This window comes from Onychostoma macrolepis, chromosome 08 (assembly GCF_012432095.1).
Source record: "Onychostoma macrolepis isolate SWU-2019 chromosome 08, ASM1243209v1, whole genome shotgun sequence".
NCBI lineage: Eukaryota > Metazoa > Chordata > Actinopteri > Cypriniformes > Cyprinidae > Onychostoma > Onychostoma macrolepis.
This window is the reverse complement of record NC_081162.1, coordinates 6,958,693-6,981,271: the sequence shown is the minus strand read 5'-3', so window position 1 is coordinate 6,981,271 and position 22,579 is coordinate 6,958,693. Positions and strand designations below refer to the sequence as shown.

Below are 22,579 nucleotides of genomic sequence, written 5' to 3'. Positions count from 1 at the left end.
ACATTCACACATGTTGCCACCTTTGTGAGCGTATAAAGAGAGAGTGCTTCTTTTGAAATCCATTTGAACCAATTATTTTTCCATTCATTTTTATTCTAATCAAGAGTATCATTTGAAAAAAATCTGTATTCATTAATGACTACAGAGATACACACTTTCCACATCAAAACAAACAAATTAGTTTTAATAGTGGGAGTAAAAAAGTAATACATAATGCATTTTATATGCATTGTATAAAAATAGGGAATGCCTATTACAATAAAATTCTTTTTTTACATTTTTGCGTTATTTCAATTGGGTAGTACATTACAGCATGAATAAACCAAAAACAAACCATTAAAAATAAATGCTGTCATGATAAGATAATCTTCACATGCTTGCTATTTTGAGCACTAGACTTTTTTTATAAAAATTAAATAATGTGTTATTGAAATGATATATAGATACTTCTATATAGATCAAACAGCTGATAGGTTTCATTGTCCACAGTTTTCTTATTTGGCAAAATACTGAATGTAAATCTCAACAGATGAAGTCGAAAATCACTAACAACTCATTCTGTTGTCTGGTCACGATTAATGGTGTGATGATGCTCAGGTTGTCCATTTTTAGTACTGTGAGCCTCTGTGCGCTGACAACATCTATACATTATAAAATGATGACCATATACACACGCGCCGTGCTGAGCGCAGTCTCATTGAACATTTGCTGAAAGAGTCGTTTCATGTTTATCAGAAAACCTTTACTCACTCAACACAGACTGAGCCCTGGGAATGAGACGGCCTGCAGGATTGCGGAGGAGGCAGTGTTCGCTCCTCCACAGAGCGAGCTACGTCTTCATCCCAGGATAAGTCACGAGTCCGTGCAGAACTGTAGTGTGGTTTTCCTCTCAACAGCCTGTGGTGAAGCAGAACAGGAAATAGCAGCATGAATTTTGATGGCATAATTTAAAAATACCAACACTTCATACTGTGATTCTGTTTTGACAAATTTCAAGCTCAGATTTGGATTGATTCAAATATTGTAATTTGTTGAAAAGTGCATCAGTCCTGTGCTAGTGAAGAACTAGTGCGCCCCCTAGAGATTCAGTGTGGACACATTATCTTACAGTTCTTTACCTGAGGGCTTAAAGGCTGTCAGCTGAACCACCTGAAACACAAGATTATGCTGTAAAAGTCAATTTGATCTGTATAGCGCTTTTCACAATTACAATTGGATATTGTGACAAGCCTAATTACTATTTGGTGATGGTTAAGTGATGCATATATAATATCAGTATCAAATATGTGTGGTTTGCAGGTTACCTGACTTATGTTGGCTGGTTTTAATGGGAAGTTCACAATATGGTCCTCTTTAAACCGTTCTAACATATAAAGAGGAAAGCACAGAGATGTTACATGTTGACTAAAAGCAACAGTAAACTGAGCTGCAGACGGTGGATACGCATGAGTTTCTCGTACCGTTCTTAAAGACGAGGGAGTTGGCTGTGGAAGTGGTGATGGGAGTCGAGCTCTCGCTGCTCTCTGGGCTGGAATGAGTCGGCAGGCTGTGTACCCATGATGCACTGGGAGATTTCTGGGAGGGCAAGAAGCTGATAGGCTGTGAGCAGTTCTGCAAGAGGAAATGACATCAAAAGTGAGTACAATAACAGAGAAACAGATTGAAACTATTAAAATGAGCAAAAATACGGTCTTACTGTAAAAGACAAAGCTTTTCGCTTGTCCTGAATTCTTCTTATAGCGTTTCGCACCTACATTATCATAAAACATTCAGGAACAGTTTTATGCTGCAATTTAGAAATGAAAATCGCATAACTTCCAAGTACTACTGAAATATAAGATAAAAAATATAAGAAATACAAATTGATAGATAAATATTGTAGAAGTCATACCTCACTGTTGTAAACCGCATACACCAGAAAAATATACAGGCCCTAGAATGAGGGTTAATAAAACAACGTTGACGCTCACTCATGCTAGTGATTATAATGTTAACAATGAGCAAAAATACTTTTAACTTTATAAAAGTCACTAAAAGATGTTTATACAGCTCATTTATAATAGTGTATATGGGTCATTCTACTGTACGTTTTGCAACCACGTCAAAGCAAAAATACATAGTATTTTACAAATAATTGATAGTGTCAATCTCATAAATTTATGGATCATATTCCATCTCCAAATCTACAAATTATTTAAAATAAAAATTACATTCTGCATAAGGAAAATGAAGCTTATTTTTGGCTCATTAATCATTCTCTGGGTGCAAGGGAATAAATTCAAATACAATTCAAATTCAATGTAACAAATACTATACCATACAAATAATAAATCATTGATAATAAGTTTTTTATTTTGCATTAATTCGAATGATTTATTGATTTATTTTGCATTATAGTAACGAGAATTTGGAGAGGTGGAAAAGTGCTGAATTGCAATGAAAATAATAAAAAATGTTTTTTTAAAAACGAGAAATTATTTTGCATACACACATTAAGCAACAGAAAAGTGAAAATGAAATAATTTAAATTAAAATCATTAAATTACACTTTTATAATGTTTCAAATATTGTTTACTCATTATTTATAAATATAATTCTTATATTTAAACAAAAATGTAGTACAATCTGAAGTTTCAGTGTCTGCGGTGTAATAAACAGTTATTACAAATATATTATTATTTATAATATATTATTATAAATAACCTGGAGAAACTTTTTTTTTTTTTTTTTTGGACATTTAGCTCAAATCTTAAAAGTTGAATTCTCAGCTCTTGTTAGCAGTTAGTGTGGAATCAGCCATATATTACAGCTTACAGGAACGGTCCATATACTTCCTGCATCTTTGCACTTGCTGTTCTCAGCGACCTCTGCTACATAAAACATTCAAGACAGATCTGCACTGGCTAATTATATCAGAAGAGTTTCCTTCCAGTGATGGACTCTGCTCATGTGTCTCCTCCTCTCCCACATTTTCTCTATCTGTCTTCTGCTTCTTTTATCTTTTTCCCAGACGCACACAGTAAATCTACATTAACAAGCTCTGGGAGGGAATTCAGCTCTCCTTCATTATAGACATGGGAGGAAGAAAGAGAGAGTCCAAGAGCTACATGAAGCTGAAAACAGAGAGAGGAAGTTCATTTCAAATGTGTTGACAGACTGGAGTCTGATTAAGAGGAAGACAATATGTGCATAGAAAGTCAGAGCTGGCTGATTTTGACCAAAAAAAAAAAAAAATGATAAACAATTATTTTTGTCAATACTGAGATCACAATTATTTAACATGATTACTCAGACTTTGGAAAGATCATGCATTTATTGAACTGCAAATTTATTTTTAACAGTATACTGTATTTCCTTGAACATTAAAAATAATTCAACTGAAAAAAAAAAAAAAAGGCTTCATGCCTATAGGTTTCAATGAATAAATCTTTAGTAACCAGAAGAAAACAAAAAAACTGAAAATAAAAAAAAATAAATAAAAAAAGATTTGAGGTTAACCATATGGGAGGTTTACCTCAAATCTCAAAAATCAAAGTTTTATTCTCAAATTCATAGCAGTTAACATAGAATAAGCCATCTATTACAGCTAATATATACACACACACACACACACGTTAAAACGAATAAAATAAATTAGATCAAAATGAATAAATATTGTGGAAGCACACCATTGTAGTGTTATTTATTTTAGCATCATTGGGATAATATTATAGTTTTTATTGATATTTTGTATCGGTTTTTATCTTTATATTTTCTGTTTTTATTTTATAGCAATTTTTTTGTGATTTTTAGTAGTTTTTGTTTTATAAATATACGTCTCTATAGATTTAAATAATTTTTTATAATTTAATTATTTTAGTACTTTAAATTGAACTAAATTAAAATGAGAAAAGTTGTCTTGGGAACCAGCTAAGTTTTATTTTTTTTATTTCAGTTAATATTTGTTTTATTGCAAGTAACGAAAATATTTATAACAATGCACCACTGTAACGGAAAGGGTTTATAATGCAAGACAAAACAAGAGTTCAAGTCCATGTGACAACAGAATTTGGATTTGATCATCACTGGAAGCGAAAATTGTAATTGAAAATAAATGTGAATAATCGCTCAGCCATAGTATAAGTGTCGTGTGTTACCTGAAAAGCATTGAGTGTGATGAACACATAGGCCACAAAAACAGATAAATGCACCAGCACTCCACACAGCCAGGTCAGACCTAACACTGGTAACAGGATCAATACTGGCCTCGTCGCTGCCCTGCATGTGCACACAAACAAAATATTAATCCTTCATATTACTAACAGCCAGGAAAGCTGAATGCATTGGCTAGGCTTCTCAGTTTTACTTCAGTATGACTGAAACTCTTCTTCAAGGACACTCCGGGTCTCTGCCTAACTAGCTAATTATACAGACACTTCTGATTCATTTCTGCTCATTCATTGTAGGAAGTATCCATGTAACAGGACAAACGAGTCTCTGTGGCTATTTGTATGGTATCTTCTCAAGTCCAGGTGGCTGATAGGAATAAATGAGTTACTGGCGGACAGGTGCTTTCTCGCTGCTCCCTCTGTTCAACAAGATAAGAGAAGAACTAGAAACGTGTACAATAATGAGAAATGACTGGCTGAAACCGCTCTCGATCTCTTATCTCTGGCCTGTTTTTATTTCAAAGGAAGTTGAAAAGTGAAACAACATTCACCAGGTAAGATCCAGCGTGTGAAGTTTCGAATCAGAACTGGGGGTCAGCATTTTGGCTCTGCGACGTGCACTGGCCACTGTGACCATTACAACCCGAAAAAGCACCACAGCGTTGACCTAAAAACAGAAAACATATCCCATTAATAGATGAATTTATAATAGTAGTGATGTTTTTTTATGCTGTGCTTTTAAGAAACAACTCTGTCATGTTCATAGCGGCAGGGATGATGTATTTTTGTAGGACCAGAAATTAGTTAGCATTAGTTAGCCAATGGAAAAACCCTATTGGGCAAACTTCTGTGTTTAGCCTACAGAAATATGTGTTCACCTCAACACTATACTGCATAGGACAGAAACACATCAGAATGAGATAGTTTCAATAAATAATCTTTTTAGGCTCAAGAAAATCTGGAGTTTATAATTTACAGAAATGTACGATATGTATTTTATGCCTGCAGAATTTAAATTTGAATTAAATTTTTAAAAATCTGATCATTAGCATTTAATATCCACATTGCATTCAAACATTAAGTATTTAGCTGACATTTTAATATAAAGTTTCCTTAGCCGTGATGAAACAGAAGTAGAAAGTGTAATAATGTATCTGAGTGCAATGTATTATCAAAAAAAGGGCGGGGCTTGATTCTATCTGTAGTTGATTGGATGGAGGAAGACTGACTAAATGATTAAAGAAGTCTAGTATACATCACCGGAGAAAAGTCTGTTTTCACCAGAAGATCCAGTTATGACATTTTGATTAAACATTACAAGGTTAAAACCTTTTTTTTTTTTCAAAAGCAAACACATGCACAGATGAATCGTTCACAAAAAGATCTATAATATGCATTTAGGAAATAGATTTCATGCTAACTTTAAAACCATCAGAACTGTACTGCATACACTCAAAAGAGCTCCACTGTGACAATTATTCTGACACAAACACTCACTCGAGGACCTACACACTTGTAACATACTTACGGCCAAAACAAAGAGCACAGGCCCTGCAAAAGCCCAAATAACGTGCGACTGAAGGTTCAGCCAGCAGTACCGCTGTGCTTTGTACTGATCCAAAGTGGCTGCCAAGGTTACTGCGACTATAACAACCGGCAGCCCTAAGAAAGACAAAGCAAATACAGACACAATGCATGAGAGGAAGGTTAATCAAACAGAACATGAATCATAATGATTTACACACACACACACACACACACAAAGTTCTCACCCCAGCCCAGCACATAGTACAGCTTCATCCGCCTCTCCTCACTAATGTTCACAGAGACCACTTTACTCCAGAGCAGCAAGCCCTCCACCAGCATCCAGCAGAAAGACGACAGGAAAAACAGATGCAGAAGCGCCGTCACCAGCCAACAGGCTTCCTGCTCCACAACAACATACTGCCATCAGTACCACATCAGAGATGTTTACTAGAGTGCAAAAATACCATTTAAATAAAAAATACAGTATATTATTAGATTGTTACGTAGAAATATAAATGAAGGAAGACTGGTAGGTAGACTGTAAAAGATAGGTAGACTGCTTTTCAAAAGTTCGGGGTCAATAGGATTATTTAATGTTTTTTTTTTTTAAACAAAATAGGCCGTTTATGCTCACCAAGGCTACATTTATTTGGTCAAAATACATAAAAACAGTATCACAGTTTAAAACAAATGTTTTCTATTTTAATATATGTTAAAATGGAATTTATTCCTGTGTTAAAAGCTGAATTTTCAGCATCATTACTCCAGTCTTCAGTGTCTCATGATCTTCAGAAATCAGTCTAATATGCTGTTTGCTGTTCAAGAAACATTTCTTATTATGATCAATGTTGAAAACAGTTGTGCTGCTTAATATTTTTGTGGAAAACATTATACATTTTATCAGGATTCTTTGATAAAGATAAATTATAAAGTTACTCTTTACAGTCACTTTTGAATGGTAGTGTATGTAATTTATCTCTAAAGAAACCACTACTACTACGAAAGAAAGAAAGAAAGAAAGAAAGGGAAAAATAAAAATAGTTTGTGACTGTATTGCAGATAATTTCCTGAAATTTAAGCAGGTAATATTAGTATCTAGCAGCATTATTAAACACACACACACACACACACACACACACACACACACACAATGGCTGCTGCATTTAACGTGTTATGTTCAAAATATGATTAATTTGTAGTTCTACAGCCTGTTTTATCAAGTATTATGTGTTGTGACATACTGATTCATAAAATTACACTGATAAATAAAAAAATATGCTGACAGATATAGAAGTCACACCTGGTTTCCCTCAGCCCAGTTGCTGAAAATCAAAAGTAACTGAGCTACAGCCAGCGCCACGATCAGGTTTTTGTGAACTGTAGTCCGATCTGACTTTGGAACACTAGAGGGAGACAGAGAGCAACAAATAATGCAATGCCAGATAAGACAATGGATATGAGCACTATACTGTCTGTTGTATGGTTATTTTTGTGTAATCACACCTATAAACACAGAGAAACTCACCCAACAGCCACAAAGAGAATAAATGTGAAGATGAGACCACACAGAGACACACCAGAGCCAATCAAACTGAAGATCTGCAGGCCTGTCTCATGATCGGGATTTAGCTAAAACACACACACACAAAGAATTTAAGTAGGATTTGAATTTTGATGTACTACTGATTTTAAAAAAGTGCTGTAAGTGTAGTTTTTTTTTTTTTTCTTCTTCTTCATGAATTACCCACAAAAGATTACACACATTAAATATAACATATAGCTTTCCTGTAGCTCAAATAGTAGAGCATGGCGCTAGCAACGCCAGGATCATGGGTTCGATTCCCAGGGAAAGCAAGAGCTGATAAAATGTAAAAAAAAAAAAAAACTGTAACTTGAATGCAATGTAAGTCGCTTTGGATAAAAGCGTCTGCTAAATGCATAAATGTAACATAAAAATGCCTTCTGTATATTTAAATAAATATATATATATATATATATATATATATATATATACAGTGGGTACGGAAAGTATTCAGACCCCCTTAAATTTTTCACTCTTTGTTATATTGCAGCCATTTGCTAAAATCATTTAAGTTCTTTTTTTTCCCTCATTAATGTACACACAGCACCCGATATTGACAGAAAAACACAGAATTGTTGACATTTTTGCAGATTTATAAAAAAAAAAAAAAAACTGAAATATCACATGGTCCTAAGTATTCAGACCCTTTGCTCAGTATTTAGTAGAAGCACCCTTTTGATCTAATACAGCCATGAGTCTTTTTGGGAAAGATGCAACAAGTCTTTCACACCTGGATTTGGGGATCCTCTGCCATTCCTCCTTGCAGATCCTCTCCAGTTCTGTCAGGTTTGATGGTAAACGTTGGTGGACAGTCATTTTTAGGTCTCTCCAGAGATGCTCAATTGGGTTTAAGTCAGGGCTCTGGCTGGGCCATTCAAGAACAGTCACGGAGCTGTTGTGAAGCCACTCCTTCGTTATTTTAGCTGTGTGCTTAGGGTCATTGTCTTGTTGGAAGGTAAACCTTTGGCCCAGTCTGAGGTCCTGAGCACTCTGGAGAAGGTTTTCGTCCAGGATATCCCTGTACTTGGCCGCATTCATCTTTCCCTCGATTGCAACCAGTCGTCCTGTCCCTGCAGCTGAAAAACACCCCCACAGCATGATGCTGCCACCACCATGCTTCACTGTTGGGACTGTATTGGACAGGTGATGAGCAGTGCCTGGTTTTCTCCACACATACCGCTTAGAATTAAGGCCAAAAAGTTCTATCTTGGTCTCATCAGACCAGAGAATCTTATTCAGGTGTTTTTTTTAGCAAACTCCATGCGGGCTTTCATGTGTCTTGCACTGAGGAGAGGCTTCCGTCGGGCCACTCTGCCATAAAGCCCGACTGGTGGAGGGCTGCAGTGATGGTTGACTTTCTACAACTTTCTCCCATCTCCCGACTGCATCTCTGGAGCTCAGCCACAGTGATCTTTGGGTTCTTCTTTACCTCTCTCACCAAGGCTCTTCTCCCCCGATAGCTCAGTTTGGCCGGACGGCCAGCTCTAGGAAGGGTTGTGGTCGTCCCAAACGTCTTCCATTTAAGGATTATGGAGGACACTGTGCTCTTAGGAACCTTAAGTGCAGCAGACATTTTTAGTAACCTTGGCCAGATCTGTGCCTTGCCACAATTCTGTCTCTGAGCCTTTGACCTCATGATTCTCATTTGCTCTGACATGCACTGTGAGCTGTAAAGTCTTATATAGACAGGTGTGTGGCTTTCCTAATCAAGTCCAATCAGTGTAATCAAACACAGCTGGACTCAAATGAAGGTGTAGAACCATCTCAAGGATGATCAGAAGAAATGGACAGCACCTGAGTTAAATATATGAGTGTCACAGCAAAGGGTCTGAATACTTAGGACCATGTGATATTTCAGTTTTTTTTTTTTTTAATAAATCTGCCAAAATGTCAACAATTCTGTGTTTTTCTGTCAATATGGGGTGCTGTGTGTACATTAATGAGGGAAAAAAATGAACTTAAAAGATTTTAGCAAATGGCTGCAATATAACAAAGAGTGAAAAATTGAAGGGGGTCTGAATACTTTCCGTACCCACTGTATATATAAAAACTGGTTTAACTATATACAAACGCATTTTTGGCTCTTTTAATTGAACTCTTTCGTTCCTATAGTGGTCAGACTCTGTTTCCACATGTTTATCTGCAACCAGGGTCATTATTGTAACTGAAAATAATTTTTGGAAATTGAAATAAATGTGAAATCAAATCAAATTGAAATATTAGAGTAAGATATATATATTAGATTTATATTTTTTAAAAACCTAAACCTTTGAAAATTAGAGATGCTGCCTTGGCATCTAACTGAGTAACTAATATGTTTAAGGTGATGCACAAAAACTACTAAAACTGAAGCTGAAATAAAAATAAGCTAATCCAAAAATATAAAAATAAAAGATAATCCAAAATATGAACACATACTATAAATATGATACTAAAATAACACTGTTTGCGACTGCATAAGCCTATTATTATTTCATAAGCAAAGTAAATAATTATTGGGCAAACTCATTTACAGTCTCCAGTTTTTATACTATGATTTTTTTTTTCAACTGTTACAGGTACTGCTTATTAAAAACCTCCTTACCTGAACTTCAGAGATCTGTAACAGCAAGGCAAAGTTGGTAGTGTGGTTACAGGAACAGGAAGTTGAGTTATTCTTCGTGGAAATAGAGGTGCAGCCCTTTGTTGACCACCCTCCCCCCTCTGGCCTGAGGTGTCAAGACAAAACAAGATTTCATCAGTCATACAAAACATAAATGAGAGCATTTGAGAATTTGCAAATTAAATAAGTACATGAAAATTGCTTACATCAGGTCAAAGTCCCAAAAAGAACAGATAGGTGTCAAATTCAGTGAACTGTTCTAGAGAGTGAAAAAGAGAAGCATTGTAGTTGAAGTCAGGCATGACTGTCCATCAAAACTGTAAATTCAATCTTGATCAATTCTCATTTTAATCAGTTCTCCTAAAATGACAGATCATACTACTGTTCAGAAGTTTGAGATTTTATTCAGCAAGGATGCATTAAATTGATCAAAAGTGACAGCAAAAACATTTAATGTTACAAAAGATTTCTATTTCAAGAAAACAACAACAAAAATCCTGAAAAAAACACACCACAGTTTTTACAGTATTAAGATTAAGATTTAAACGGGTGGGAATAATGGCGGAGGCTCAGGAGGAGGACGGACAACTGGGAGGGGGCCGGCAGACAGAGACCAGGGAGGCGACGAAGGAGGGAGGAGCCAGGGAGGAGACAGGAGGGACCCGGAGCAGGAGGAGCCCGGCAGGACCCAGGCCACAGCCATGATGATGGCCCATGGTGGAGCCGACGCAGGGAGGAGCCATGGAGGAGGAATGGCCGCCGACTCCAAGGGGCCGACCAACGGCGGCAGAGCAGGTGGAGGAGCCCGAGCCGGAGCTGGAGAGCAGATGAGCCCGGGTGAAGCCGAGGATCCGGAGGGCCAAGGTGGAGCCGAAGGCTCTGGCGACCGAGGCGGAGACGGAGATCCGGAGGTACGTGGCGGAGCAACTGAGGACCCAGGTGGAGCTGGAGGGAGGGAGGAGCCCGGTGGAGCTGGTGGGCCGATGGGCGACGGTGGAGATGAGAGAGCTAGGAGCCGAGGTGGAGCCGCTGGGTCGGAGGACCGAGGTGGAGTCCAGGACTCAGAGGCTGGAGGCGGAGACGAGGGATCCCCCAGCCACGACGCCGATGGAGACAGGCAGACCCGCGGCGATCCCACCGCGCAGATGGTGGGCTGAGGGTGAGCAGAGGGACTGCCAGGATGCAGTGGTGGCAGGGCTGAAGTGGCAGGGATGATAGGAGGCGGCAGGAGAGGGAGGGTGGGTGGGAAATCCAGGTAGGTAGGCCATTCAGGGTAGTTAGAGACTTCAGATGAAGGCGGAAGCAGAGAGGGCATGTCTGCATGAGTTTCCCAATCTATTAGATCCTCAGAGTCCTGCGACTGCTCACCCTCAGCGGCGGTGCAGTGGGCGGGGCTTTCTTCAGCACCCTCACGCGCCACTGTAACTTCCACTGTCGCGTGCGATGTAGCCGGCTCTCGCACCTGATAGGACGGTCCATGAGGCTCGTTCGATAGAACGTGCAGAGGCAGTAGTCCGGGTAGTGGGTATAGTTGGAGATTTCCACGAACAGTCTTGTATGGTCCTCGAGGGAAAGGCTCCTCTGCTCCAGCATGAGGAGGAGGCAGGCAGGGTCGTTCATGACAAAACAGAAAATAAAAACTGATGAAAACGGAAAACAAAATGAGGGGAAACTCGCTGCTAAACTTAACTTTCGTTTTGGGTCAGTTATTCTGTCACGGTTCTGTGCAGTGCACACACAATATACACGAAGACCAAGGTTCAAAGGGAATAAGAGATTTAATATAACTTGAGATGAGGAGGTTCACACACAGGGTAACATCAACAATAACCGACAAACTAGAACTCAAAGGACAGCAACTAATATAGGGCAGATAACGAGGGGCAGACAGGTGAACACAATGAAGATGATTAACTAATAATTAGACAATGGCAGAAACTAGGTCACACAGAGCACATGGGGAGCAAAACACACACAAGACAGTCCAGGGGCTTGACAGTTTTACTGTATTTTTGATCACATAATATACTTCTTTTGCTCCCAAACGTTTGAACGGCAGTGTAAATTTAAAAGTCAATCTACGTCTTCAGAAGACTTGGAATATAACATCCATATAATGACTACTGTTAAGGTACTTTTAAGCTGTTTTTGTCCTTTTGGAGCTCGAATGCCTCGTGTGACTAAACTGTATGCAAAAGAGCAGCTTTGACATTCAGCAAAATCACTTGTTCCATGGAAAAAAGGAAGTCATATAGGTTTGTAATGGAACTAACATGTGGTTAAATGATTCCTACAACTCTGAAAGTCTACGCTAAATAATTTTTTCTAATGGTTTCACTGGCATCCAAGACATTTCGGATTATCTCTACACTGACTTTAGTCAAAGCTAATTTCTGTGATATGCTATCACAATAAAAAATGATACATTTTATTTCTTGTACCTGAATCTTGTGCTGGAGTGTGAAGTTTATGGCCATGCTGATCGGCTGTCCATCTGCCAGCACTGTACTGGAGATGACCGATGAGCCCAAGACGGTTCGCACATGCCTGATTCACACAATCACACCATCAGCAAAATGACAACACATTCATGTTGTAATTACACTGAAATATATAATAACAAGAAATATGCAAATTCTGTAATAAGGGATTTTCCTGCAATTGAAGCAATTTAAGTTTGAAGTATCACACACATTTAAAACTAAATGTTCATTATGGAACCTTTAACATCAATGGAATCTTTCCATTCCACAAAAGGTTCTTTAGATTAGAAAACAATGGTTCTTTTAGGAACTGTTCACTGAAAGGTTCTTTGGGAAAGCAAAAAATGGTTTCTCTTTGGCATGGCTGTGAAAAGCCATTATGCAACCTTTATTTTTAAGAGTGTGTTCATGTAGCGCAGACACAGATGATCTGATTTAATTCAATGAATCTGCATACTGTATTCATATCTTACCTATGAGATCCATCACTGACAATAGGAAAAAGGGTAATGTTCTCCTCTCTCTCTGAGAAGCATTTCACAGAGCTGTACCATGTATACAGCAAAGTCACCTTTTCGAAGCCTAAACAAGCACAACATATAAAAAATAGGGGAAGGAAAAAAACACATCCTGGTTTCACTGTGACAGTCGAAACGTTATCCACTGTGAATCTCCTGTTTTAAATATCCATACCATTGTTCTGTAGTTCCTTCATGTTTTCAGCTGGGACAGAGATGCAGTCATGATTTCCCACATCCAACCCACAAAACGCAGAAACGTGAGCACCTTCAGACAGCAGCTTCTGCTGGACCTGCAGCTCTGCAACACAGGACCACAGTTTTTTTACTTTGGTTGAAATTTCAGTGCATGTCAGTCTTGTTCCTCTGTATGTCTGCGTAACTTACTGATATTGTTGCTGTGTATCTGCACACTGTCTGTGTTGTCCATCAGTAGAGAGTTAAGGTTGCTCACCATGCGGTCGACAGTCTGCATGACTGCCATTGGGCCCTTCACTACCTACAAAGCACAGATTTGTAAAGAAATTAAAGGTTTCATTTGAAACTATTTTTGATGGCAAACCCAATAAATAAATTCATTCATTCATTAAAAACAAATCTGAAATAACCAGTCACACTGTATGTAAAATGCAAGCTAATATTAACTTCATAATTGAACTTATTTAACGGTTGTATAAACAAAATATCACACACCAGTTGTGCTGCAGTGATGATATTCGGTGGAACTGCTCTTGTGATATTGCTTATTTCTAAAACTAATTTTTGAATGTTCATTAATTACTGAATTATCAAGTATAATATAATGACACAAATAAGGATTGTGGTCAGTAAGATTTTTAAAATGTTTTTTAAAGAAGTCTCTTATGCTCATCTAAGGCTGCATTTGATCAAAATACAGTAAGAACAGTAAAACTGTGAAATAGTATTACAATTTAAAAAAACTGTTCTAAATTTTGGCAAACGCTTAATTTTCAGAATCATTACTCCAGTCTTCAGTGTCACATGATCCTGCAGAAATCATTCTAATATACTGATTTGCTGCTCAAGAAACATTCCTTATTATTATTAGTGTTGAAAACAAGTGTGCTGCTTAATATTGTTTGTGAAAACCATGATAGATTTTTCAGGATTCTTTGATTAAAAGAAAGTCCAAAAGAACAGCATTTATTTAAAATAGAAATATTTTGTTACATTATGAATGTCTTTACGCTCACTTTTGATCAATTCAATGCATCCTTTCTGTTTAAAAAATAAAAAAATAAATAAAAATACTGATCACAAACTTTTAAGTAGTTATTACAGAATTATAAAATAAATTAATGAATAAATAAAAATAAATGGAATGTGGCAAAAACTACTAAATCATTTTAAATTAATTGTTTAGAAAACTGGATAACAAGATATTAGAATTCAACTCTACTGCAAAATATATAAATATATATGATAATAATACAAAAAATAAACTCTAATTCATAAAAGACATTTGCAAAAATGTTGTCAAGGAGTGTGGCAGACTATGAGATCATCAAATATCCCTTTTAATAATTAGTAATTAATCAACACAAAACTTCGTTCACCTCTTTGATGCTGTTCCATTTACTGACATTGTCTTGGCTGATGAGTGAATCTGCAATGGTGATGAAGCTCTGGCCGAGCCTCTCTGCATCACGCCGGCTATGGTTGGCGGTGCTGGGCAGGTCAGCGGCCCGAGAGAGAACATGCATCAGAGAGACCATGTCCCTGTCCTCCAGCTGCTTCTGCTCCTTCAGAACAACCTGCTCAGACACGCTCAACAGACGGGACACCGAGGTCCAGCTCTGCCCATCTACAGCATCAGAGAGCACATCGTCTGCGGTCTGAGAGAAATGGGACAAAATACAAGTTAGATGGTAACACAGATCATCTTTTTTTGACTTTATTTTTAAAAAAAATTAATTGTATATATATTTTTGGGTTATTTACAATGATAGTGTGCTAATACTGTGTGCAAAATAGTCATGCTAAGAAAGCACTTTTTAGAAATCGACTGTACCACGCCATACTGCATGAGACTTTGCATGAAGGAGGTTGGGTTGGACGTCAGAGATTCTTTCAAGTCCTTCATCTTCAGATAATGGTCTGTGGAGCAGAGAGCTGCACGGTCACTCTGTACACACTCACAGCTCACATTCTTCAATGCATTCACTCTTTATTTAACTCCCACTTACAGTCAAACCAAAATTTATTCGGACACCTTCAACATTTCTTATATTATCACAGTTTATTCGCTATAATAAAATATGACAAGAACTCAGAGTTAAACTGTGTCAGAACAAATTAATCTTGATAATGTCAGATAACTTTGATAGAAAGGCTGAATAGCTGCCAGCTGTTAAATTTAAGTACACGATTGTATAATACCATTTAGCTCAACCAATAACCAAGCAATGCTTCATTTTGTTCAGTCTGTGGTGTGAAAAGGTCGCATTAGCAACTAAAGAAAAAACATTTAAGCAAAACATGGTCAGGTCAATGTGTCCGAATAATTTTTGGTCCAACATTTTTAACAACTCTATACTGATAGTCCACTGTATGAAGAATTTTTGGGTATAATATGTCACAGTTTTGAGTTAATAATTTAACACACAGTTAATAATTTTTGGTTTGACTGTACATGCTCTCTCTCACACACACCTTTGTTGACTCTGCAGATGAAGGGAAGTGTGTGTGTGCAGGGGGCAGTGCTGTACTGAGGCTGACGGTCAGACCAGTTATTAAAAACCTCACACTCCTTTTCCTGTTTCTGTCTTGTCTTCAGGGACCCTGCAAAAACAAGCATATCCAAGTTAAGTGGAATTTAAAATGAATTGTTTTTTTTGTGTTTTTTTTTTTACATTTCAGCTGAAACAACAACTACAACAACAAAAAACTTATAACACTAAATATATAAATGTAATTAAAAGTAGACATTTTAACATATACTTTATTTTTTAAATATTACATAACGAAAAAATAAATATTGAAAAATTGAAGTACATGTTATAATTATAATAATACAATTATTATTATTATTATTATTATTAGCTTACAGATTGGATCTATTTGAATTTTCTGATATTTAACAAAATTAAAATGATCAGGTAAAACTTTACAATAAGGTGTCATTTGTTAACATTATTAATGTATTAACTAACATGAACAAACAATGAACAATGCATTTATTACACTATTTATTCATCTTTGTTAATGAAAATACAGTTGTTCGTTGTTTATTCATGTTAGTTCACAGTGCATTAACTAATGTTAACAAACACAACTTGTGATTTTAATAATGCATTAGTAAATGCTGAAATTAACATTAACTAAGATTAATAAATGCTGTAGAAGTATTGTTCATTCTTAGTTCATGTTTACTAATGTTGTTAACTAATGAACCTTATTGTAAAGCGTTACCAATTACCTTATTAAATAGATAATAAATGTAATTCAAATTACATTAGCAAATATGATAGTAATATTACCTTTAATAGAAGTATATGTTTTAAATATTAAATTAAACAAAAATTCTACATCATCTATCTACAGTTGAGGTCAAAAGTTTACATCCCCTTGACTCTTACTGTGTTCTTACCTGAATGATCCACAGCTGTGTTTTTTTTTTTTTTGTTGTTAAGTGATAATTGTTCATGAGTCCCTTGTTTTTCCAGAAGGAAAAACCATCATGGTCTCAAAATCATATAGTCATTGTTGGAAAGGGTTCAAATACACAAAAAATGCTGGAAAACCAAAGAATTTGTGGGACCTGAAAGATTTTTCTGAAGAACAGCAGGCAGTTTAACTGTTCAGGACAAACAAGGGACTCATGAACAACTATCACTCAACAAAAAAACACAGCTTTGGATCATTCAGGTTACACAGTATTAAGAATCAAGGGGATGTAAACTTTTGAACGGGGTCATTTTTATAAATTCAACTATTATTTTCTCTTGTGGACTACAGTGAGGAAAAAAAAAAAATTGATCCCCTGCTGATTGTGTACGTTTGCCCACTGACAAAGAAATGATCAGTCTATAATTTTAATGGTAGGTTTATTTGAACAGTGAGAGACAGAATAACAACAAAAATCCAGAAAAACGCATTTCAAAAAAGTTATAAATTGATTTGCATTTTAATGAGTGAAATAAGTATTTGATCCCCTATCAATCAGCAAGATTTCTGGCTCCCAGGTGTCTTTTATACAGGCAAGGAGCTGAGATTAGGAGCAGTCTCTTAAAGGGAGTCTCAGTTTGTTACTTGTATAAAAGACGCCTGTCCACAGAAGAAATCAATCAATCAGATTACAAACTCTGCACCATGGCCAAAACCAAAGAGCTATCCAAGGATGTCAAGGACAAGATTGTAGACCTACACAAGGCTGGAATGGGCTACAAGACCATCGCCAAGCAGCTTGGTGAGAAGGTGACAACAGTTGGTGTGATTATTCACAAATGGAAGAAACACAAAATAACTGTCAATCTCTCTCGGTCTGGGGCTCCATGCAAGATCTCAACTCGTGGAGTTACAATGATCATGAGAACGGTGAGGAATCAGCCCAGAACTACACGGGAGGATCTTGTCAATGATCTAAAGGCAGCTGGGATCATCGTCACCAAGAAAACAATTGGTAACACACTACGTCGTGAAGGACTGAAATCGTGCAGTGCCTGCAAGGTCCCCTGCTCAAGAAAGCACATGTACAGCCCGTCTGAAGCTTGCCAGTGATTCAGAGGAGAACTGGGTGAAAGTGTTGTGGTCAGAGGAGACCAAAATCCAGCTCTTTGGCATCAACTCAACTCTCCGTGTTTGGAAGAGGAGGAATGCTGCCTATGACCCCAAGAACACCATCATCGTCAAACACGGAGGGGGAAACATTATGTTTTGGGGGTGTTTTTCTGCTAAGGGAATAGGACAACTGCACCGCATCAAAGGGACGATGGACGGGGCCATGTACCGTCAGGGCACTGAAGCCAGCCAGGGCATTGAAAATGGGTCGTGGATGGGTATTCCAGCATGACAATGACCCAAAACCAAGGCAACAAAGGAGTGGCTCAAGAAGAAGCACATTAAGGTCCTGGAGTGGCCGCCAGTCTCCAGACCTTAATCCCATAGAAAATCTGTGGAGGGAGCTGAAGGTTCGAGTTGCCAAATGTTAGCTTTGAAACCTTAATGAGGATCTGTTTTGAGAAGGGGTCAAATACTTATTTCACTCATTAAAATGCAAATCAACTTATAACTTTTTTGAAATGCGTTTTTCTGGATTTTGTTGTTGTTATTCTGTCTCTCACTGTTCAAATAAACCTACCATTAAAATTGTAGACTGATCATTTCTTTGTCAGTGGGCAAACATACAAAATCAGCAGGGGATCACATAATTTTCCCCCCACTGTATATGTAAACATCTTTTATGTGAAATATCTTAATCAGGTCAGTACTAAATAAACAATAACAAGGATTATGTATGATCCCTCTTATTTTTGGTAAAATAATTAACATTTTGCAGATTTAGAAAGGGGGATGTAAACTTTTGACCTCAACAGTGTCTGTCTGTCTTATATATTAGACTAAAAACTGTGTTAAAACCATTTATTATTATTTGTTTACAGATACTTTAATCCTCTGATGTTTAACAAAAAGAAGTATATGTTTTAAATATTAAATTAATAAATGTAAAAAAAATACAAATATTATAAATTATTAAATATTAAAAAAGTGCTAAAATGTTTTAGCATTTGTTAAAGCATATTTTATAAAAAATATTAATAATAATAATAATAGTTGTTATTTGTAGGATATTCTGATATTTTGACAGATGGATAGGTAAATGAAGCTTACCTGGACAGGTGAGTGTAGCAGACACATTCTGGACAGACTGGTGGACAGTGAGGCTCCAGTCCTGCCATCTGAATAAGGCTCTGTGATTGGTCAGCTGTGAGCAGGTGCGCAGCGCCGTCACGTGTTCTAACTCCAGAGCTCCACCCCAGATGCTCAGATCAGTCAAGTTTCCAAAAAACGGCTCCGTGAAATTCCCACCAAAAGTATCCTGGTCTTGGCCCAGTATAAATATCCCATCTCCGTGGATATCCTTTCCATTTCCCCGAGCTTTCCCTTTCTCTGAATCTCCCGTTTCCCCGTCCACGTAAATGGCCCAAAATCCATCGCTCGAGCGCCACGTGACGCAAACATGGTGCCACTCTCCATCAACGGGCAGCTCGGCTTTGTGCCGATGATGCTGTCCTTGAATGAGAAGCGCTAGCCGGACTTTTCTGTTGTCTGTCTTTCCGCGCAGCTGGAATTCATTGACGAAAGCGCGCGCTGCGTACGAGAACACCGTGGACACATCATTTTGCCGCGGGTCCCACTGCACGCGCAAGCAAACGCTCACCGCGGACAGCGGCGGGAAAGACGCGTTCACACGCGCATAGCCGTCCTTAGACGTGAAAGATAATCCTCTGAGGATCGTTTCTGTGGAGTTACAGAGATATTGACTTAATTTCTCAGAGATATGTGACCCTGCACCACAAAACCAATCATAAGGGTCAAATTTAAAAAAATATATATACAAAAAATATTGAGATTCATGCATCATCTGAAAGCTGAATGAATAAGCCTAGATGCATGTTTTGTCAGGACTGGACAGTATTTGGCTGAGATACAACTATTTGAAAATCTGGAATCTGAGGGTGCAAAAAAAAAAAATATATATATTGAGAAAATCGCCGTTAAAGTTGCAAATAAAGTTGTTAGCAATGCATATTACTAATCAAAAATGAAGTTTTGATATAGGGGCCTATTTACGGTAGGAAATTCACAAAACATCTTGATGGAACATGATCTTTACTTAATATCCTAATGATTTTTGGCATAAAAGAAAAATCAATCATTTTGACCCATACAATGTATTTTTGGTTATTGCTACAAATATACCCGTGCTACTTACGACTGGTTTTGTGGTCCGGGGTCACATATTGACATTATAACCAACATCATAACCAAACTTACTTTGTTTGGGAAGGGCCAGATGAGGTGTCGGGTTCTGTTTCTTGTTGGTTTCAAACCAAATTGGGCCCTGCAGGCTGGATTTAGAGAGTAACTTCCGGGCCCCCTCCTCGTCCTCTTTGACCCCTGAGGTTGTGAGGCCACTGGACTGACCACGGCAGTAACGCAGAGCTTGTTCGAAAGTGAACGATGTGTTCACAAGATGATACACTGCATCCTTCTGGATCAGAAGGTTAGAGTCTGGCACATCTGCAACAGGTTGAGATCTTGTGAATCAGGATTTTATGGCCCATATATGATATAGGGAGAAATATGGCGCTAATCAATTCAATTCAGAGGCACAAACGGAGCAAAATTATGCAGTTTGGTGCAGATGTTATTTATGGCCAAATGTTGCATAAAATAGCATGTAAATGTCAGTTGTCAAACTCTCCCAATCAGAATAGATATGATCAAAGCTTTAACATAGTACAACACAATGAAATTAACATACCTCAACAGCCTGATGGATCGTATTTAATAAACATGATTAAAAAATATATATCTATGGTATATAATCAAGTAAACCTAAAAGCTGCTTCAGTCCAGTAACTGATCTATAACAATATATATAGGTATTCTTACATTTACTTTATAAAAATCAGTAAAGATTTCACAGCAAAAAGTCACATTAACCACGACCTGAAGGTGGACGTTTTTACAACTACAAAGCCTTTTATTTGCTAAAAAATATACACTATCAGTCAGATGACAGATTACATGTACATTGTGTCTTTATAAGCTTAATTATTGTCTGAGAGGCACAAATACAGTGTTTACTCACCCAAAAATCCTCTTTCTGCTCTGTCTGACCATGATTGAGTTGGTTCACACATACCTTTAAACTTCATTGTTAAACACATAAAGAACACACCAAAATAAGATCATACTTGAAGAATTTCAAAAATTAAATGAACAAATCTGATTCCAACATTACCACTGCATTAGCCAAAATCACTCCAAAGAACACCGGGGACATCTTCACATCTGGACAAAAAATAAATAAATAAATAAATAAAAAGACTTTAAATAACAACATGAAGAATGCAAATCAAAAAAAGATGCCTCAACTATCAGGAAAACAGCCACATGCTAAGTCACTATCTGGTTGTTCCTCAAATTTAAGTTCCTTGTTCTTTAAAACATAAATGTACTTCTGAAAGCATGAGAAACAGCCGTATAAAACACTAAACCAGATATAACTGACGTACACAGGGAGTCAAAAGTATCAAATAATGGATTTATAAAAATTAAAATTAAACTATTAATAAACAAAATAAACGTTTTAAGATTTAAAAAATACTTTCATATAAAATTTACACCGTAAACGATTGTCATTTTAACTGTATAAGACTTTAAAAACGCTACAATTGATATTTTTTTCACTGCTAAGATATTTAGATCTAATGGGTCAGTTCATATACAGTACAATAATGTTAAATGTACAGTTTGTGGAAGTGAAATTTCTAATGCGGAGCTTCACATTTAATGGTATTTTGTTTAATTGTGATTTTTTAAATAGTTTTTGTTCTTAGTTATGTATATTAAGGTTTAAGTTCCATCTTATGTCGTTTAATTTATGTTTATTGCATTATTTTAGAGTCGTGTGTGTGTTTTCCATGATGGTGTTTTGTGTTTGTGTGAATGACCGTCTAGAAATTTACCTCAGTTTGTGGAAAGGCTACTTGTAATGAAATTTGATTGATCATATTAGAACACTTAGTAGTGGTATCAGACTTGGTATTGAAAATAAGAGATTTGACTTACAGGTGTATTTGTAGCGTTGCCTTGTGCTGCTTGCCATGTGACGATCTTCCACAGTTCGAGTCCTAGCATCCATACTTGTTTGGACTGTGCTGTGGAATTGCATCTGTATATCTATCTCATATTATCTATATGCACTTACACTGTCTTCATCCTTCAGCTTGCAAGTGTAATATCCATTCCAAAATCCATCTCAGCCAGACCGTCCTCCTCCTTGATCCCGGTGTGTGTGTGTGTCTCTGGCTCTGGGAAGGAGGTGAGCGCAGACCCCCTCGCAGATGTCCAGCCCACCAGCTCAGCCGTCATTTTAGCACTGCGCTTTGTAATGCTAATGGATGTCATTTATTAAAGTAGACTTCTTGCGCAAGCAGTGTGAAAGTTGGCACTCAGAGTTCATCAAGAGCTGCGGGACACCTACCAATGCAGAATGCCATTTATTTATGTCCATTAGTGGACAAACTTCACACACACACACACACACACACACACTGTAAAGTACTACAACACTTGTTCAAAAGGTGAGATGATCACACACTGTAAGCTGCATGCATAATCTGGCACTAGTGAAAGTCATTTCATTTCACATTCATGTTTGTTCAGCCTTTTTTTGCCTGTTGCATTGAAAGCCTCTTTATAAAGCTGGTTTGTTTTGTGTATAGGCTAAAGCTTTAGTGTCCTGCAGGACAACAAAAGCAGTGACATCACTAATGCACAGTGTACACCAGCGGGTCAAAGAAAACCTGCTATTAGTATGCACTGTAGGCAGGAGCTCAAGCAAGACTACTGAGTGCAGCATCAACACCAGCAAGAGCTCTGAGATCACAACTAACGAACGATCTAATGAATGGTCTCGTAACGCATTTCAAGCAGGATCAAGGCAAAAATCAAGATCAATGACTTTC

The 22,579-nt window shown here is 37.2% G+C and overlaps 1 protein-coding gene across 2 annotated transcripts; it reads right to left on the bottom strand.

The window, feature by feature from the left end:
• Positions 1 to 61: 61 nt before the first annotated feature.
• On the bottom strand, positions 62 to 22,195 carry adgrd2 (adhesion G protein-coupled receptor D2). 2 transcript variants are annotated; one of them, XM_058784884.1, is made up of 26 exons: positions 21,681 to 22,195; positions 20,851 to 20,900; positions 20,698 to 20,758; positions 19,878 to 20,123; positions 18,711 to 19,340; positions 15,534 to 15,662; positions 14,893 to 14,978; positions 14,438 to 14,716; positions 13,248 to 13,359; positions 13,036 to 13,161; positions 12,816 to 12,924; positions 12,301 to 12,406; positions 10,066 to 10,118; positions 9,842 to 9,965; positions 7,201 to 7,304; positions 6,976 to 7,078; positions 5,921 to 6,074; positions 5,677 to 5,810; positions 4,700 to 4,815; positions 4,137 to 4,257; positions 1,892 to 1,933; positions 1,697 to 1,750; positions 1,461 to 1,611; positions 1,305 to 1,363; positions 1,119 to 1,149; positions 62 to 897 (listed from the first exon to the last, which is right to left on the bottom strand). In XM_058784884.1, exons 1-26 carry the CDS (start codon positions 21,781 to 21,783, stop codon positions 890 to 892), a joined length of 3,291 nt encoding a protein of 1,096 aa, XP_058640867.1. In that variant the 5' UTR covers positions 21,784 to 22,195; the 3' UTR covers positions 62 to 889. The 2 variants fall into 2 exon arrangements, with proteins under 2 accessions (XP_058640867.1, XP_058640868.1); XM_058784885.1 differs by having other exon boundaries at positions 64 to 897; positions 19,878 to 20,140; positions 21,681 to 22,194.
• Between the last annotated feature and the right edge of the window lie 384 nt (positions 22,196 to 22,579).